Raw genomic sequence first — 20,055 nt, 5'->3', positions numbered from 1 at the left:
GTTTACTTCCCTCCAGTCTGAAAAGCAATCGTTCATCATTACTCTCTGCTTTCTATTATGTGGTACTTCGTCAAATGCCTTTTGAAAGTCCATATATATAACATCAACTGCATTACCCGCATCAACCCTCTATGTTACTTCATCAAAGAACTCGATCAAGTTAGTCGAACACGATTTGCCATTAACAAATCTGCGCTGTCCTTCATTTATTAGCCAATATTTTTCCAAATGCCAATTAATTTTGTTCTGCATTATTGTCCCTAAAAGTTTCCCCACCACTGACGTTAGGCTGACTGGCCTGTAGTTGCCGGATTTATCCCTCTCACCTTTTTGAACAGGAATGTAACATTTGCAATCTTCCATTCCTCTGGCACCACCCCCATATCCAAGGAGGATTGAAAGATTGTGGTCAGAGCCTCTGCAATTTCCACCCTTACTTCTCTTAGTAACCTAGGATGCTTCCCATCTGGACTGAATGGCTTTTATACTTTGAAGACATCCAATCTTTTAAGTACATCCTCTTTATCTGTTTTTATCCTATCCAATATTGCTACTGCCTCCTCCTTTACTGCTACATTGGCAGCATCCTCTTCTCTTGTGAAAACAGATGCAAGGTGCTCATTTAGTACCTTGTAGCTTTGCTCAAAGCCATCCTATTGGCCTGAACAAAACAAGACCTTACTGAAATAAAAGAGTGTTTATAAATGTTCATACTATGTCATTGCAATATCAGTTGCCGTTAAATTTCCCCCACATGTTAGATTGAGGTTAGTTATGGAAAAGGACAAAGACCAGGAATAAAAGTTCTCAACTGGGGAAAAGCCAATTTTGATAAGCTGAGATGTGATTTAGCCATAGTGGACTGGAAACAGCTACTTAAAGGTAAATCAGTGTCAGAGCAGTGGGAAACATTCAAGGAGGAGATCTGGAGGGTTCAGAGCAAGTATGTTCCCTTATGGAAAAAGGGTGGGACTAACACATCTAGAGCCCCCTGGATGTCAAGGGACATACAGGGAAGGATAAAGGGGAAAAAAAGGATGCTAATGACAGATACTGAGGGCTCAATACTGCAGAAACTCTAGAGGAGTTTAGAAAGTGCAGGGGTGACGTTAAGAAATAAATTAGGAAATCAAAGAGAGAGCATGAGCAAGGAAACCTCAAAGATGTTTTATAAATACATTAAGAGCAAGAGGATAATTAAAGAAAGAGTAGGGCCTATTAGAGACCATAAAGGTAATATGTGTGTGGAGGTGGAAGACATGGATATGGTTCTTAATGAATACTTTGCTTCTGTTTTCACAAAAGAGAGGGGCGATGCAGACTTTGCATTGAGGGAGGAGGAGTGTGAAATATTAGATGAGATAAACATAGTGAGAGAGGAAGTATGAAGGGGTTTAGCAGCTTTAAAAGTGGATAAATCTCCAGGCCCGGATGAAATATATCCCAGGCTGTTGAGAAGCAAAAAAGGAAATAGCAGAGGCTCTGACCATCATTTTCCAATCCTGTCTGGCTACAGGTGTGGTGCCAGAGGACTGGAGGACCTCTAATGTGGTACCTTTGTTTAAAAAGGGAGAAAGGGATAGACCGAGTAATTACAGGCCAGTCAGTCTAACATCGGTGGTGGGAAAATTATTGGAGAAAATTCGGAGGGACAGGATAAATCTTCATTTAGAAAGACATTAATCAAGGACAGTCAGCATGGATTTGTTAAGGGAAGGTTGTGTCTGACTAACTTGATTGAATTTTTTGAGGAGGTAACAAGAAGGGTCGATGAGTGTAGTGTGTTTGATGTAGTGTATATGCATTTTAGCAAGGCTTTTGATAAGGTCCCACATGGCAGACTGATCACGAAAGTAAAAGTCCATGGGATCCAGGGTAAAGTGGCAACAAGTTGGTTCCAAAATTGGCTGAGAGGCAGGAAGCAAAGGGTAATGGTTGATAGGTGTTTTTGTGACTGGAAGGCTGTATCCAGTGGGGTTCCGCAGGGCTCAGTACTAGGTTCCTTGCTTTTTATGGTCTATATCAATGATTTATACTTGAATGTAGGAGTTATGATTACGAAGTTTGAAGATGATACTAGAATCAGCTGCGTGGTTCATAATGACGAAGAAAGCTGTAGACTGCAGGAAGCTATTAATGGACTGGTCAGGTGGGCAGAACAGTGGCAAATGGAATTTAATCCAGAGAAGAGTGAGGTAATGCATTTGGGGAGGGCTAACAAGGCAAGGGAATACACATTAAATGGTAGGACACTGAGAAGTAGAGGAACAAAGGGACCTTGGAGTGCATGTCCACAGATCCCTGAAAGTAGCAGGCCAGGTAGATAAGGTGGTTAAGAAGGCATATGGAATTTTTTGCCTTTATTAGCTGAGGCATAGAATATAAGAGCAGGGAGGTTATGCTTGACCTGTATAAAACACTAGTTAGGCTACAGCTAGAGTACTGCGGCAGTTCTGGTCACCACATTACAGGAAAGATGTGATTGCACTCGAGAGGGTAAAGAGGAGATTTATGAGGATGTTGCCTGGACTGGAGAATTTTAGCTATGAGGAAAGATTCGATAGGCTAGGTTTGTTTTCTTCAGAACAGAGGAGATTGAGGGGAGACCCAATTGAGGTGTATAAAATTATGCTGGCCTAGATGGAGTGGATAGGACGGACCTATTTCCCTTAGCAGAGGATCAAAAACCAGGGGGCATAGATTTAAATTAATTGGCAGGAGGTTTTGAGGGGAAATCTCTTCACCCAGAGGGTGGTGGGGGTCTGGAACTCACTCCTGCAAGGGTGGTAGAGGCAGAAACCCTCACCCCATTTAAAAAGTACTTGGATGTGCACTTGAAGTGCCGTAACCTACAAGGCTATGGATCAAGAGCTGGAAAGTGGGATTAGGCCGAAAAGCTCTCTGTTGGCCGGTGCGGACACGATGGGCCGAAATGGCCTCCTTTTGTGTTGTAAATTTCTATGATTCTCGGTTTGGAAATAGATTTCTATGATTCTAGGTTTGAAGGTAGACAACTCGAATAAACTTTATATTAATACATGTCAGTAGTTACTGGGAGCTTAAGTGTGAACTTCAAACCTACATTATTTTGGAAGGAGCTAAAATTGCTTTTGGTGTGAAAATCTAAATTTTTTTCACAATCTTTTTGAAAAGTTTATTGTGAAAAAGTTATGATTTTTGATCAAATTATCATCTAGGGTTTTGCAAGCCAGAGATTCACCTTGTAAAGGAAAAATTAAATGTCTGCATGAGGTTATCAAATCTAGGCTTGGTTAGAAGGTGCTGCTGAGAATACTAATTCACACCTTTAATCATTTAGTTGCCAATGGCTCTGCTTAACTTGCTCCCAGTCGCCATCTGTCATCATGGATTCCCTTGACAGTTTCTTTCAAAGATTGTTTAAAAGCGCACTCTCTCCGTTTTAATTCTGCTCAGATTCCATTTCATTGACTTAGATCTTGATTTTACTCTAAAACTATCTGCAGCAGTGAACATTGTGTTGTGTTCAGTAATGTCATCTGTGCAGAAGTTATTGGCGACTGTATTGTTTCAACTTTAAAAGACAAGACTAAACTAGATTTCTGCTTTTTAAAATATCAGCCTTAATACAATAATGAATAGTTTGCTCCCACTCTCGGTGTATAGACTTAGTGTCGGTGTGAAATGATTTCTGCTTTGATCCACTGTTACGCATACAGGGGGGAATTTTAACCCCACCCCCAGCCCGGCGAAAATGGGAGGGGCAGTTAAAATGGAGTAATCGATTTTACCCACTCACTTTCTGCCCCGATCTGGACAACTGCAATTTTAAAAAATGAGTTCATTTCAATTTTCACAGTGGAATTTTTAATAAATGCGGATTTTTTTTTCTTCAGGTTCCCTGGATCAAACGGGAATAGCACTGAAAAGCCTGTTCTGTGTGAACCCAATGGATGAACCAGGAGAGGTAGGTATCTCCATCATCATCTGTAGCTGCATATTCAATCCTGCTAATTTTGCTGTGCCATTCAAAGCACATATACATCTGTGAGAATCTGGAAAATGTCTCTGCAGGTGCCCAGGAGTAGACTTCATCTGTCAATCTTTTTTGAAAAGGCTGTATTTTCCCCACCAGCAATGAAAACTATTTTCAGCATTAAATGAGCTTTGAGCAAAGCCTTGTCCCTCATCTCTTGATGTAAGCTTTGCTACAAATTTGCTAGTGCTTTCCATCCTATTTAACAAGGTATTGATCAAACATGTAGTGGATTTTTTCTGTCACTTTGCCATTTCATGATGAAACCTTTTAACTTGTTGATAATTTGAATTTATGTTGGAATATAATAAATGTTTGTTAATTGTAGGTTATAGATTAACTTCAACATGTCTCATCCAACTCTAAATAAGCAGAAAATGAAGTATGCATGATTGATTCTCAACAATGTTATTGCACCTTCTCCAGTTTATCTCTGAACATAATAGATATCAACTGATAACTAAGATGGCAATCATATTTAGCTATTAGTTGGCTTCTCTTTGGTGCAGTAGAATTGTGAATGGGATTGTGTATATTTGACAAATAACAACAATGCAACCATGGACCTCTTTGCATTATAACATATACAAACTCTTCTAAATCGATTAGTAAGTTTGTAGTTACAGTACAATATTCATTTAAAAGATGCTAACTTATCGGGCAACTTGCTGCACCTTTTGAATCACAGTTCTCTAATGGGTGTGGAGTTGATTAACAGTTTTACTGGTATTGAGAGCGAAGTCAGAAGTAAGATAGCTGAATAATATTGTATAATATTTTGGGAACGATGAGCAGCGCTGTCCTCATCACACTGAGAATGAATAATACGCATTTTTCTAAAGGAGATGGAAAAGAAGTCATCCAGATGGGTTTTGTTTTTTCCATTCTTTTTCAAATTAGTTTTGCAAACCCAGAGGTAGCTCTTCAGTAGGAGAAAAAGAGGGGGTAAAAATTAATGTGGGGCCCAAAGAAACAGCACAACAAACATCAATTTCTACCCCAATAACTATATTGGCGTCGTGCTTCATGAATTGAGCAGACATTTTTTTCCACAAATGAAGCGAAACAGTTGATAGGACTATTGGAATAAGAAGGCTGCTGTTAAGAGGTTGAGATATTGAGATCACATGTTAACAAAATTCCAATGAATAAGGTGTGACTTTTGTTTCATCTGATTTTGCTTTAAATTCTTCCCCTAATATGAAGAATTAGGGTAAACAAACTGCTGAGAATACTGTGAATAAATCATGTTGCTTTCGATTCCGTGAAACCAGTTAGTGAATGACAAGTAAAAAAGCTCCATTCACTCCTCCTCATGTGATGTGCCTGCTTTTTATTATGTAATATATCTCCTGTGCTGCTATATTTGTATGAGATCTGTCATTTTTCATAAATTGAAGCAGAAAAGCTTACAGATCCTATTGTGGCATGCTGTCATATTGTAACATAACCTCCAGTGACGTGAGATGTTCAGTGAAATGCATCACTACTAAATGCTACTTGTTGTTTTGGGCACCAACAACAGGCTGTTTTATTAAAAAATAATTTGAAACATTATGATTGGTAGATAGAGGGAAAATAGACCGTTGGAAAATTCAACTGTTAAAAGGAAATCATCTATTGACCAAAAATGTTATAGTTAGTTTTAAGCAGATGTAAGGCTTCTCCCCAGATGATGCTACATGAGATGTATAACCTGCATTATCCTATCTTTCTATCAAAGAATCAGGCAATGTCAGAGCACAGAAAGTCGAAACGTGTACGAATATCTATAGTGGTAAGTGAGGAAATGACATGCGGTCAAACCATTATCATCAATATATAACCGCATTGTCCAATCAAAATTAATCCAGATTTCTTTTATTTTGCTCAGGACAACCTGCAAAATCATTACACTTTTATCCTTTGAGCTCAAAAGAGAGGTAGAGATAGAAACAGAGCAGTGCAGTTAAGCAGCAATATTGGTGCCCCACCCCACCCCTCCCAGTATCTGTTTTCTGATATGACTTGAGGCAGTTTGGAGAATGTGGTACACAATGCAGAATCTGTAGAACATTCTGTAAATAGTTTTGTGACTGTAATTCTTCAACAAAATTCTCATTTCATTATGTATTCATATATTTAATTTCAAACAAGATGGCTGAAGGGGTTTATTAAAAATCAGTTTAAGCAAAGAACACTGAACTCCCTCCTCCTCCGATTAATCAAATAATTTTCACAAAGTTCTATGCACTTGTGGCCAATTTAAGGACAATTATATGCAATGCAGTCATTTATCCTTTTTAAAATTGACTTTATGCATAAAAGCTAGTGTTTGGAAAAGTAAGGAAAATGTCACACTTTCCTAAATCTAACAGAAAAAGCTAAAAATACCGAAAAATACCCCCACAGTCTCTGAGACTGACAATTAATCATGATCTCCAATTGCAGCAACGGTTATAGATCATTATTGCACTGTTGAAATTGGTCAGTTTGCTAATCTACACTAACCAGCTGTAATGGTATGTTATGCATTTCAATAACCAAAAGGGTTAGCTACTCCATCTGAGGGCACCTAATTGGATAGAATATTTATACGCATCACAAAAAGATTCTCTTTAGAGCTCAAGGGATAACCATTTCAATAAATACTTACACACATGAAAATCATTTTCATACTGAAAGAGACATTTGCTCTCGTGCTGCACCAATACTTTGTCGAGAGGAGAGATGCTATTCAGCGCTGTAAGGCTTTCAAAAAGAATTATCTATGGCTGAATTCAAGCTGTGGCAGCATCAGCACTGGAGATAGCTACCATCATAATTTGTAGTGCTGACTGTTGAAATGCTGATGCTTCCATCTAAAATAACCAAATAATCAATCAATGTATGAGCAAATGCAGTTGATTTTAAAAGTTTGACCAGTTTTGACCATGGCTGATTTCTCAATTTTTTTTGATCTGATCTATTTGTACTTGATTTTTTTCTAAATCATCTATTCACATAGTTACTAATATGTTTTGATTTCATTTGGCTTTGATGCATTCAATGAAAGAAATCATGCAGAATTTCTGTATTATTATTATATACGTATTGACGATCTTTTGCTGCTCTTTTTCTTATTGTACTGCTTTCAGTCTCCAGCTACCACTTCCTGCTACCCTGCTTCGTATGTGGCACAGAAACAGAATTGTTTGGACTGCCGACTCATCCAAGGCCCCTTTCAATGCTGTTTTTTGATTGGCCACTAAGGTTGCTTTGGGAGGATGAGATTTGTCCATTTTATCTTGCTAGTTTCCCCCATTTACAATGGAGTGTTCCACTGCTGCACAATGCTCCAATTAGCAACTCTACCAACAGCTACGAGAGTTTGAATATCTATCAGGGCTGGGTTTTAATCTCAACTGCAATGGTTGGGAGCTTAAATATGTCACTCACTGTTTTGTATATGTCTTTCAATTCTAGTCCTTCCCTGGTCTGCGGGCTTTATATATTGGGGCAATGGATATCAAGGCAATGTTGGCTGTGCCACAGTTGGAAACTGTATGTAGTTATGGAAAGGAAATTGGAGAGATGAAAAAGCTGCCATGTAGATTTTCTAGGGTGATATCAGGAATGGAAAAATATTTACTAAGTGATTCTCTGATCACACACTCTTAGCTAGGAAGCTACGTTTGTATGAAGTATGGGTCGGAGATAGAGCTACAATGTTTAAGCAATTAAATAGAAAGAAAGAAAGACTTGGATTTTATATAGCGCCTTTCACGACTACCAGACGTCGCAAAGCACTTTACAGCCAGTGAAGTAATTTTTGGAGTGTAGTCACTATTGTAATGTAGGAAACGCAGCAGCCAATTTTTGCGCACGAGCTGGTTCCCACAAACAGCAATGTGATGATGACCAGTTTTTTGAGGGATAAATATTGGCCAGGACACCGGGATAACTCCCCTCTCTTCTTCAAAATAGTGCCATGGGATCTTTTACGTCCACTTGAGAAAGCAGACGAGACCTCAGTTTAACATTTCATCCGAAAGACGGCACCTCCAACAGTGCAGCATTCCCTCAGTTCTGCACTGGAGTGTCAGCCTAGATTTTTGTGCTCAAATCCCTGGAGTGGGACTTGAACCCACAACCTTCTGACTCAGAGGCGAGAGTGCTACCCACTGAGCCACAGCAGACACATATGACTTCCCACCAGGAGCATGGAATTCCCCTATATAGCTATGATTTAGAAACATGAAAAAGCTAGGGCTTGTTCACTGGAGCAAAGGAGGGAGAGGGTCTAATAGAAGTGTTAAACATTTTTGAAGGATACAAGAGTGTAAAAAGTGAAAGATGATTACCAGTAATCAATGAATTAGGAATAAGGGTTAGTACAAGAAGCATGAAAGGGGCTGTTAGATTTTTTATGCAAAAGATACAAGATGGATCACAAAGCAATTATTGAAGTCAAATCAGGCAACACGCAAGTGAGAATTATATAATTATTTCAGGAAAAAAAAACATTTCTTGTGAGCTAGCACCAGCACTGGCATGATGGGCCATGGTCTCCTGCTGCACTCAAATATCTGACAGCAGTTGTCACACCTGGATGATCATTTAAAAGGTTTGTTTTCAGCTTGTCATATGGATCTTAACAACAAGCAATAACAACTGGTTATTGACTCTGCGCCTGTTTTGGAGTGGGGTGAAATTGGGCCACTCTGATGTCACTTAAAGGCAGCCAGCACCTCTTAAAGAGGAGGTGCACTGTAGCTGCAGACAGGCGGAGAGTGCTTGTGAAGTGAGAAATGGCTGAATATCATTTTGGAGCCCTGGATAATAATCGAGCACCTAAACGGGCACTAGGTGCTTGCACAAAGTAGATTCTTAATTATTCCAGTAAACTTTTATTCAAATCTGAAGTGAGTTGTTGAATTAAAATGTATGTTTTTTGAATTTGGTGTTCATATTTATCATCAATTGAGGGCAAGGCCCATGAGGCTGGACTGAAGGAAGGTAATCGAATGGTGGTAGTAAGGACGGCGATGATAAAGTTTTTAGGACTATTGGTATACTGGGGATGGGAAGGATGATTCAAGTGAAACACTCTTGGATGAGCTTCTCCCTCAGAGTTCGGGCAGCTAGGGGCACTGGTGGTCGAAACTGCTCTTCCTCCTCTTTCTGCTCCTCCTCCATTTCTTACTGCTCAGGTAATTGTAAGGGCTGGCAACACAATGTAGCAAAGTTATTCAGCACATGACTACAAATCTGGAAACCCATTCAAGGGTGTGCTGCAGAGCTCCTCCTGAACGGTCCAGGCAGCAGAAGCATTGCTTGGGCACGTTGATGATCTGCTCAGTGATATTTCTGTTGGTGGCATGGCTCTCATTGTAGGCATGCTCTGCGCATGTGCCCTGATTCCTGACAGGAGTCGTGAGACAGGCCGAAGAGTCATAATGCGTTGCCTGTGGTCGCAAACAAGCTGTACATTCAGGGAGTGGTATCCCTTTCTATTGACATAAATGTTAGGCTGGTAATGCGGAGCTTGGAGGGCAATGTGAGTGCAGACTATGGCACCTTGGACCCCGCAGACCAATTTCACAAAGGGATCCTATAATCAGCATGGCACACTTATTTAAATATTATAATGAGATACGTGAATCATTCTGACACATGCCCAAGATGCCGACAGAGCAGTCCAATCCAAAATGGCAGGGTTGTGGGACAGGCGCGTGCACGCTGTTCACCAGATTGGACCCTTTAGGCATCCATTTTGCACCTGAAAAATGGGCATGGTGCGATTGGATTTCGAGGTCCATATAGGTCATACTCTGTTGTTTGTCAATTGCAAAGAAATACAATAGTAATACTTGTTTTAATTTGTAGAGCTGAACTGAGGTTAATGTGGCAATGACTGCAACTTTAGAAAAAAATACAAACTTAGCAAGCTGTGAGGATTTTTTACATGACCTTACTGGTATTTTATAAACACCTATTATGCCTTTGCTCTTTTGGATTAGACTGGCCTTCCTCACTTAAGTTCAAATAGCATCAGCCTCCTTAAAATATGGTGGTTTTAGTGCTTCTTTTTGCCAGGAGTAGCTCTGAAGCATAGGACTCAAAAGAGATAGTTGAAGACAGATGCGGGGCTGCAGAGCCAGCTTTAAGCACTGGGGATATTGAGGTCCTGAAGCAATAATGGACTTCACTGCTTCACTAAAATGGTTGACAATATGCTGTTTTTCCCTGGCATCAGTTGAAAGGCAGGATCAAATCAGAAGTGATGAATAGTAGATTTATGCTAACAACTAGTCTGCGACTACCCTTCAGCAAGGTGCTTCCAAGGAAAAATAGCTAAATTAGTAATGAATTATGCCAAAATGTATATTAAATCTAAATTTAGGTATAAGTGAATATTGTCGCCAATGCACCCTGCTATATTTTGTAATTATAGCTAACTCTTATTGAAACTGAAAAGTCTAATATACATCGAGTGAAACAATGCACTGGAACTTTCAACTATGCTGGTGTAAATCAGAAGATATTGGCTCATAGTCCATTATAGGCCTCGGCCAATTTTCCTTTCCATTGAAATCAATGGGCGGCCGATCCACTATTGTCATTTTACACTCCTCCCCCGAAGTTGAAAGTTTTGCCGAGTGAACTTAGTCACAACTGTGTTCCAGTCTTGTTTTCTGGTCTTGAACTGAATCTGATGTTTAAGGGATCAGGGCCCAAAAAAATTCACAAGCCTACAGGTGCACGCCCACAATAACTCCAGCAGACGTGCAGCGGAATACTCCGGAAGTGAGTCAGGACCCAGATAGGCCAGGTCACGACCTTTACTGGGAATTTCCTGGGGACCTTGTCAGGGGTGGAAGCTCCAAACATGGTGCCTGTATTGAAATAATTTAGAGCTCTAAAATATCTAATTTAATTTTCTGATATGCTGTTCAATTTACAGTTCTATTATCAATACTTCAACACTTTGCTGAGCAGTGCTATGAAAATCATCTCTTACTCACAAAATATAATACACGGTTAATCACCAGGCTGAGCACTGGCTAAATTTCGTGAGATTTCCTGCAGCACACATAATAGTGATCATTCATATTTTTGTTCAGTGTGTTTCACTTTGCCTAAAGCAATGCAATACATTCAGGGACCTTTTGATTTATTTTCTACCATACAAGAAAAAAATGAGATTGTTGAAGATGGTGTAGTCTGCCTCCGATAGAATCTAACTGTGGCATTACTGGCAAGTGCCCTAGACAGGAACCCACTTGTATAATAAGCTCACAAAATTGGGATTCAAGTTGGGTCACGCTGCCAGTAAAAAGTAATGAAAAAGTTATAAACTTTAGAGCTGAACCTTTTATGACCTGCATAATCGACCTTACAGATATAAAATTTAGTATTTCTTCCGTGTTCATTCAGGAGTGGCTACTACATCCTTCGTCTTAGGATATTACAATAAGATGCTGCAAATAGATCATATCATCAAAGTGGCGGTGGGGTGGTACAGTACTGAACATGGCGGATATCACTTATTGTATGAGACTAATAGCATTCAGAAACAGGTTCTGAAACAACGATACCATTTTCTATTCAAAAAATGAAGCTAAAAATGAAGCCCTTTCCTCACAATACCAACCTGTCACTTTAAACCTGAAAACATATAATGGCAGCTTAGCATGCAGTAGAAACCAGGTTTTTATGGGGGGAGTCTGCCCTTGATTTGCACCTCACACTATTGGAGGAAATCTATGTGCAAACTCATCTGATAATTGTATGTACTTTACATTGCTTCATCCTCTTCAAGCACAGTCATGTGCAGAGACCAGAAAAGCCATAGAGGAAATTCAGGTTTGAGCCATTCAGGTGAGAACAAGGAGAATGGATTAGCACTCAATTTTCCTCTGTGTTGTGCCCATCCAAACAGGGCAAAGGAAAAGCACCCATTATTCTCTAATGTGACTGACATGGGACTGCTCTTGCCCACAAAAATATGATTTATACCTTTTGAAATTTTACAGAAAAAAAAGGCAGTAGACAACTGCATCTCTCATAATTACATTGTTTTTTTTTATTCGTTCATGGAATGTGGACGTCGCTGGCAAGGCCAGCTTTTATTGCCCATCCTAATTGCCCTTGAGAAGATGGTGGTGAGCCGCCTTCTTGAACCGCTGCAGTCCGTGTGATGAAGGTACTCCCACAGTGCTGTTAGGGAGGGAGTTCCAGGATTTTGACCCAGTGACGATGAAAGATCGGCGATATACTTCCAAGTCAGGGACGTGGAGGTGGTGGTGTTCCAATGCGCCTGCTGCCCTTGTTCTTCTAGGTGGTAGAGGTCGCGGGTTTGGGAGATACTGCCGAAGAAGCCTTGGCAAGTTTCTGCAGTGCATCTTATTGATGGTACACACTGCAGACACAATACATCAGTGTTGGAGGGAGTGAATGTTTAAGGTGGTAGATGGGGTGCCAATCAAGCGGGCTGCTTTGTCCTGGATGGTGTCAAGCTTCTTTAGTGTTGTTGGAGCTGCACTCATCCAGGCAAGTGGAGAGTATTCCATCACACTCCTGACATGTATCCATCAATATTCAATGCATAGTCCATCTTTAACAATGGGAAAGAAGTCAGTGTTCGAATATGATGGTTCCACCTATGTAAGCTTTTAACATCTTGGAACTGCCTATTATGCTTTCCCCTTAGACTTTGCATCTTGTGAAGCCCTTGCAGTCAACCTGCCTGGTCTGAGCTGGTGGTCTACTGATTTTAGCCATCAAAAATTCAAATCAGAAATTTAACACCGGCATAAAGTACATGAACTGTCAGGGCATTTCATTGGCAACATGTATTTAGCAATTCTTGTTCTGGGGTTAATTTAAAATGTAATTGAAATTATTTTCTATTAGACGGTGCCAGATTTGCCATCCTGCCTGCAGCTCTACTGCAGCTGGCACCTCTTCAACCTCATGCTTATTGTCTTCAGGGCTCCCTTACTGTCCTTTTCCACCTGTGACACAGTGCCTTCTTTTCTGGCAGCAGAATTGTGAGCATGCAGCACATTACAATCACTTTTGGATGTCACTACCAGATCTTTCCAAGTGGTGCATTCTTTCCTTCCGTATGTCTGTGGTATGTTGTTTTTGTATCCTTGTGGAGGCATGTGCTTCACTTTATTTTATTGAGCTGGAATTCTTGAATTGCAAATGAAGCTGGCTGAGTACAGCAAACGCAACCCACACTGCCAAAAGAATTATAATCTCTCAAACTCAGCAAACGCCCAAAATGGGTTTCAGAATTTGCCATCTTCTTTCTTGTCAACAGTGATAATGTTTCCCCAGGGTAAAACCATGCAAATGACAAATAGGGAGCCTGCATTCTCAGGAGCCTAATTTTGGAGCCTCCAGTGTGCCATCATTACAAGCCTCCAGCAGCAGTACAAACTGATCATAGCAAGTTGGCTGCACAACCCTGGTGCTGAATAGACACAAAACCTGCCCTAATATTTTTGGACATTTTTCTTCGAGTTACTGTGACATCAAGCTATAAAGTTCAGTAATGAATATAAAGGAAATTGATAGCATGCAAAGGAATTTGGGCAAGCTCAGCAAATGGAAAAAGGAAATATTGCGACAGGAAGCGTGCAATATTTCTGTTAAAATGTCCTACTTTTACGATAGGTGGATGGAATTGTGAGTTTGGTCAAAACATAATCCTGCAGCGATATATTTCACGCCTTTAAAAATATTGTCATCACGGCAGGACAGATGGAGCATGAAATCAGCTTGGCAGCTAATACCTCCAGGGATGTTCAGTCCAATATCCAATACATCTGCGGCTCCGGTGACTCTGCAGTCAGGGTATGTCTCACGTGCTTATGTTCGTCAAACAAGATAAATGCGCAGGGTAACTGGGAATCATCAAGTCATTGAATAAAGCCAGTGCTTTGGTTGGAGGAGTATCCTTGCTGTGGAGGTTATCAAGTTCCAGACTTTCAGCAGATGCAAATAAAAATACCTCAATTGGGCAACAGCTGCCTGTTGTATCCCAGGCTATGCAGCTAGGTCGGAATATGTTACCAGTGCATTATGCAATAGAGACTGCTTATGTACTAATAATTATGTAGAGTATACCGATAAGAGACTATACAGCCTCCTCACAGGTTAACCTCAGAAGACCTACAGACACCAGGTACCTTCCTTGGGCCCTGAAGCAGTCAATCAACTTCTCTTGAACCTGATGACAAAACCTGAGGGAGGAATCAAGGTGAATAGCTTGTGTCATATCATGATGGCGACCAACTAGTTGATCACCAAGACCCTGCCCCAGTATGAAAGCCTGACCACCTCCCAAAATGAGAATGAGCCGCCTTTTCCAGCTCAATCAGGTTCATTGGCCGTGGGACACAGCTGAACTCAAGGATAGAAAATGCAAACCGTCCTCGAGTCAAACAAGTGAAGGGTCTGCCAGCAAGAAACTAACTTGTCACAGACCTGTAAAAAACCCACATAACTTGATCCAGTTGTTCTTGGCAGAGGATGCCACTGAGTACATCACTGATACATACACATCCTCCACACCTCAAAAAGAATACATTGTTGGCACTGCCTTCATGTCCAGTCAGGGGTGAGCCACTCCTGACCGCTTGATACAGAATAGATGCAGGAATGGAAATAGAACAAAGCTGACCCATGGTGTAATCCTTGTGATCAGATCACAGGATCTTTCTGGTATCTTAGTCAAGAGTGTAAGAGTGGCATTAGAGAAGCCTCCCCAGATATGGAAGAAGATTTTAAATCTTGGTTGGATTTCAGATTTTTATAAGTTAAATGTTGTTGAAGGGGGGAAAAAACTGTTGACACGAGCGAAAAAAGTGTTTCTTGGAATCAGCTTTAGCAATGGAGAAGCTCTGGGAATTTCATTCAACATGGTGAGGCCAAGAATGTAGGTAGATGAAGAAGGCCTAAAGATGGGTCCGTCAAAGTTAAGTGGTAATTGTTGGTTAGACTTCTGAGAGACATGGGAAACTGTGCTTATGAGGCATTGAATGGAACAGATTTCCACTTGACATGAGTATGGCCACACCAGTGAGAGGTCCGAGCCATTTTAAGATACGGGCCTCATTTTAATTTTTCAAATCAGACTCCTGCCCAAAGCTAGCTGGAATGATAAGATGGCTAGCGGGTGGGAGAGGAAAATCATGCAGCAGAAGACTGCTGCCAGGGACCTAGGAAATGGTTCCTGGCAAGGTAAGTGATGGAGGGGAGGACGGGGTCCAGTCATGGGAAAGGGAAGGAAAGCTTGGGGCACGGGAGGCCCAAGGTTTTCTTGTGAGGCCAAGAGTACATCTTCGCCACCTGGTGCACAAAAAAAACCTTTAAAAAGAAAATCAAGTGCTTATCTGGGCCTCTTGGTCGTGAATCAATTTGCAACAGTTTTCCTCGACCCAATCGGCACTGTGCCTGACTTAAAATTCGTTCGGGGTCCAAATTATGTCATCTGGCCCTGACATGAACGTGAATGAGGCTCTCGCCTGTCTGCAGTGCACCTTATAAAATTCAGGTGTAAAAGTTTTGGCTGGCGATAGTGCATCACGAACTTCTGCAATTTTAACCCCCATATCCCCTGTTCTCATCAAACTTGGGGGGTTTAAAATCGTGGCTAAGATTTTCATTGCCCCCATTGCAGGGCTTGGGGAAATCAAAATGTCGTGAGTGGAAAAGGCAGCCACACAAATATTTAGATTCAAGATGATTAAATACTGTATGAACTGTGGAAATGCCATGTCAAGGAATGCAACCGAAGTTGAATGATGTAGTTTGTAAGCTAAGAAAGCCACCCTGGATCTTCACTCTGTTACCTTTTGAGGTGTAGGGGAGAAACTTTGCAGAACCTTTTAAACAACATCCAGGAGTTTAAAAAAAAAAGTTGGATAGTGCAAATTCAAATGATCTGAAGAAGAAGCGAGCTTTATGGGCTAAATTTCCTTCTCATTACTTTTTGTTCATGTTGCTTTGCACGTCCGTGCTTTCAAACAACTTTCTTTTATATCTACCCTTTAATGTAGAAAAACTTTGATTTTCCATCATCGCTGAAGTGCTTTTTGAGTTGTGTCGTTGAGTGCTATATCTTCAGACATCTGTGATAATCTGAAATATGTGTGTATGACACAAAGTCAGCACCTGGTGGTACAAATTCAATGTGACCCCACACTGCATGCAGTAACCAATCATTAACACGCACTCCTTGAAGTGTCTGAAGTGCGTTAATACCAATCAGACTGAGGTGGATAAGTGACAATAGCTACACATCTCCATCTCACTTTTGCTTGGTAAATTATTTCATTAATCTTAAGAACATTTTAATTACGTTTTAAATATAGAATGTGGTGAGATGAATGGAATGTCCAGGAGACTGCAGAACATTATATTATTCATATCAACAGGCTGCATTTTTCCTTTGGATGACACGGTATCTATTCTTATATCATACTCAAAGGAAGAATTCACACAACAATAGATTGAGCTTTCATTACCTCACGACCAAGCGTTCTTGACCAAATACCAAATCATCAGTTTTAAAAATACTACAAGGAGGGATACAATTTTTTTTCTATGCTTCCCTTTAAAGTATTGCACATTTATCTAAATATTTAACAGATATATTCAACATTCATCAAAAACAATTTTCACTTAGTGAGTAATAAAGTTTAACATATAAATACTGCTTCAAAATTTGTCCTAGGATTTAAGCAAGATAATAGAAATATCTAATAAGGTTCACAGTGAATCATTTCATATCATGGATCACTTTTTGAATAATACATCCTGTCAGGCATGTCCTCCAACCACTTTATAGTAAGTAACAATGGGCTCAATTTTCCGGGTCATTTGCGCCGTTTTTTTGGCATGTGCCGTTTTTTTCTGGCGTAATTATTTAATTCAAAGTTTTCCCCTGGAATCTGCGCCAGTGTAACTGGTTTAGTTACGATTTTTCTAGGTTAGGTTTTTTTGACGTCATAGTTCCCTCATGTCTGCATTTTTCGCAGTTTGCCCCCCAAATTTTTTATCCTAGGTCAACGTATCTGGCCACTCCCGAACAACATTCTGGTCAGTTAACAGAAAGCAGCGCACTTTGAAATATCGGCGCTGAAAGACGCCATTGTTTTTCATTGAAGTTTTAGGAGGGAGTCTCTAACACTTGAAATATCCATAATAAAGTTCGACTTTTTTTACCTTTCAACGGAGTACATGGAAGTTTCTTGGATTTCTGAAGTTTTCATTTTTTTTTTACTTACACGCCACCACTGAACGTCATCTCGCAGGGCTGGAGGGAGGGCGTAGCGTCGGGTGTCAGAATCGGCCCCGTGCCCGGACACTTGGCTGGAAAACAAGCGCTGGGGGGGCGGGTGGCGATCGAAAGGCTTCTGCACTGAGCCCGGGGAGGAAGGTGCCGATCGGAAGGATGCTGCACTAGGCACAAAACTGCAATGAGTTTGTGGGAGGGGAGGAGAAGGGGAGAAGTCACAAGACTGCAATGAGTTGGGGGCGGAATGGGGAGAAAGATCGAAGTCACAAGACTGGGGGGTGGAGCTGTACTACGTCTGCGCGTCCATTGAAATAACGTGAAAAACTTCACTTTTTGTCGCGCATCATTTTTTCAGCACAGGCAGCAGGCTCCACCGCCCAAGGCAACTGGACATGCTGCACAGCGCCAAATTTGAATTATACATCGGGGAAATTTTGACAAAATATTTCTGGTACATTTCTGGCCTAGAAAAACGAGAGTAACTCTGGTAACTCTGGAAAATGGGTTTGGGCAAAATTGATTTATGGATTAATCTTTGCTTTATGGATTAGGATGTAGTTATGCATGATGCAAAGCATTTGATCTTTAGACTTCTTAGGGTAGATTTTCTCGGTGGATACCTTGGTTTTTTTCCGCCTCTCAACCCCTGGCTGGGCCATATGCTTCTGGCTGCCACCACTGGAGACTTCAGATCATCCTTTGGAGGGGGAATTCAGCAAAACTTAATCACTTTCTTGCATTATCTTCAGCCTGTCCCCTGAACTTCAGATCTACAGGTGTGCAGTGCTCTGGAGACATCCATCTTAAGGTGCCTGTTTGCTGGGGCATCCAATCAGTGTAGAGAGAGGAAGCTTAAGCAGAAGTTCAGGAACGCTACCTGCTGCCTCATTTATGTGGGAACACGGGGGGGGGGGGGGGCTGCACCTACTGCAAGTGCAGGCCCAGTCTATCAGGGAAGCACCAGGAAATCCCAGGGCAGTGCAGTGGGGATTTGCACCTGATGCAATGGATCTCCCACCCTTTTTTCTCTTTGCTTTGCTTGGGAACATTATTTCACAGGTGCAGAGAAGAGTAAAATCTACCATCTTATATTTACTCGCTGATTTTTATGTGTCATTGTTACAAAAGTGAAAATTATGCCAACATTTTTTCCCCCCAGAATATACAAATGCACAGGAACTGGCCTTTATCAGGGTTGTTGAGGTTTTAAGTGGTTTGTTACGGCACTGGATTTTGTAACAAGGTTTGAGTGCACAGTGTTTTCCTCTTAACATTTAGAAATAATGGCTGCGTCCAAAATGGCGCTCTACTGTCCTTTGAGGTGTAAGAACAGTAATGCCCTTAAGGCTATATTGGTTACCAGAAGTTCGTGGTATTGGCTGATGTGGTAATATTATACAATCCTGATTCATCAAGGCCTAGATCATTGCTCGCATTCTACTTTTTATCCATGAAATTGATTGAATATTTGGAATTTGGTAGTTAGGAGATATTGATTAAGGTGGTTAGTGTGACTTGTGTTTGTTAAATAGATTCATAACTATTTGTGATTTAAGCTCAGAAAATTATCATGATCGCACTTTCTATCATTACTATAAAGGTGATGCTAGGCAAATTGATTATAGATTTCAACAGAATATGGATCAGTTTAGTATAAGTTAAGGTGCATGTTCGTACATACGTAACTGGGTAGCAGCTGAATGAGTGAACACTTGCTGAATTGAGCATTGCCATGTATATTTAAAAAAAAATTTTCTCTCTCTTTTGACTACATAATAGCCTTTCAGCCCTTGAATAATGAGACTGGCTGAACGTGCATGGTGATTATTTTCAATTGTTGGTGTACAAATTTGATTAAGTGAAAATAAAATTTAAAATTAAAAAATCTCTGCCTCTCTTTCCTCCCTTAAGGCGCTGCTTAAAACCTACATCTGTCCTAATGGGCCATACATTGCGGACTGTCCGGGTGCGTTCAATGTGCACACGTGCCCGAAGATGCCTCGCAAGTTCCGGGTCTAGGCGTGCACTGCGCATGCGCCTAAACTCGGCACTTGCGATCTGCCAAAATTTCTTTTGACAGATCGTATGAATGTGAAAATGAAGGGCCTCTACGGGCAGGAGTGCCCAACTCCTGCCCAGCGAATGTCCTTAAAACACTTACGCCTGGTAAAAGCAGGCATAAGGCCTGCTTTTACCATTGTTAAGAGTTTTAAAATATAGAAAAAATTAATTTTATGACTTATTTTTATTTAAAAACCTTGTCCATTAAGGTAAGTTTAAAAGTGAGTTTGAAAGTTAATACTGAAGAACGTGAATTGTTAATCCCAATGACTTTTACTTTCTCTGGTGTATGCTGGCAGTTTCTTCTGTGTTTATTTTCACGAGCTATGCAGGAGATTTCCCAGGTTCTGTCAGAGATTAGATTACAGAGCTATGGTCAATTGTGTAGTTACAGCAACTCCAAATTAAAATCAAAGTTTTGAACTAACCTTCCACTGAAACCTTGAAGGTTTAATAGATCTGCCACTTACACTTTCAATTTGATGCCGAAATGATAACAGTACCTTGTAGAATTCACTTCTAATTGCACAGAACAACAGTATGTGTTGCTGTGCTCCGTGTGTGACGTATTATTAACTAAAACATCTTCCATGGTAGGTTTCATGCATTTGGAGGCACAGTTATGTAAATCAGGTTATAAGGTACAGGTTGAACCTCCCTTATCCAGAACTCCCCCTCGTCCAGAACCATTCCCGGCCACCGG

At 40.7% G+C, this 20,055-nt stretch overlaps 1 protein-coding gene across 1 annotated transcript in view; it reads left to right on the top strand.

Annotated features, from left to right (window-relative positions):
- LOC139265315 (chloride channel protein 2-like) overlaps positions 1–20,055 on the top strand; it is a 684,518-nt gene that overhangs the window by 629,503 nt on the left and 34,960 nt on the right. The window contains exon 19 of the mRNA XM_070882282.1: positions 3,876–3,946. Within this exon, the coding sequence (XP_070738383.1) occupies positions 3,876–3,946 (71 nt within the window). The remainder of the gene's footprint in view (positions 1–3,875; positions 3,947–20,055) is intronic.

This window comes from Pristiophorus japonicus, chromosome 6, assembly GCF_044704955.1.
Source record: "Pristiophorus japonicus isolate sPriJap1 chromosome 6, sPriJap1.hap1, whole genome shotgun sequence".
Lineage (NCBI taxonomy): Eukaryota > Metazoa > Chordata > Chondrichthyes > Pristiophoridae > Pristiophorus > Pristiophorus japonicus.
Note: the sequence above shows the minus strand (reverse complement) of the source record. Positions and strands in the feature narration are given on the sequence as shown.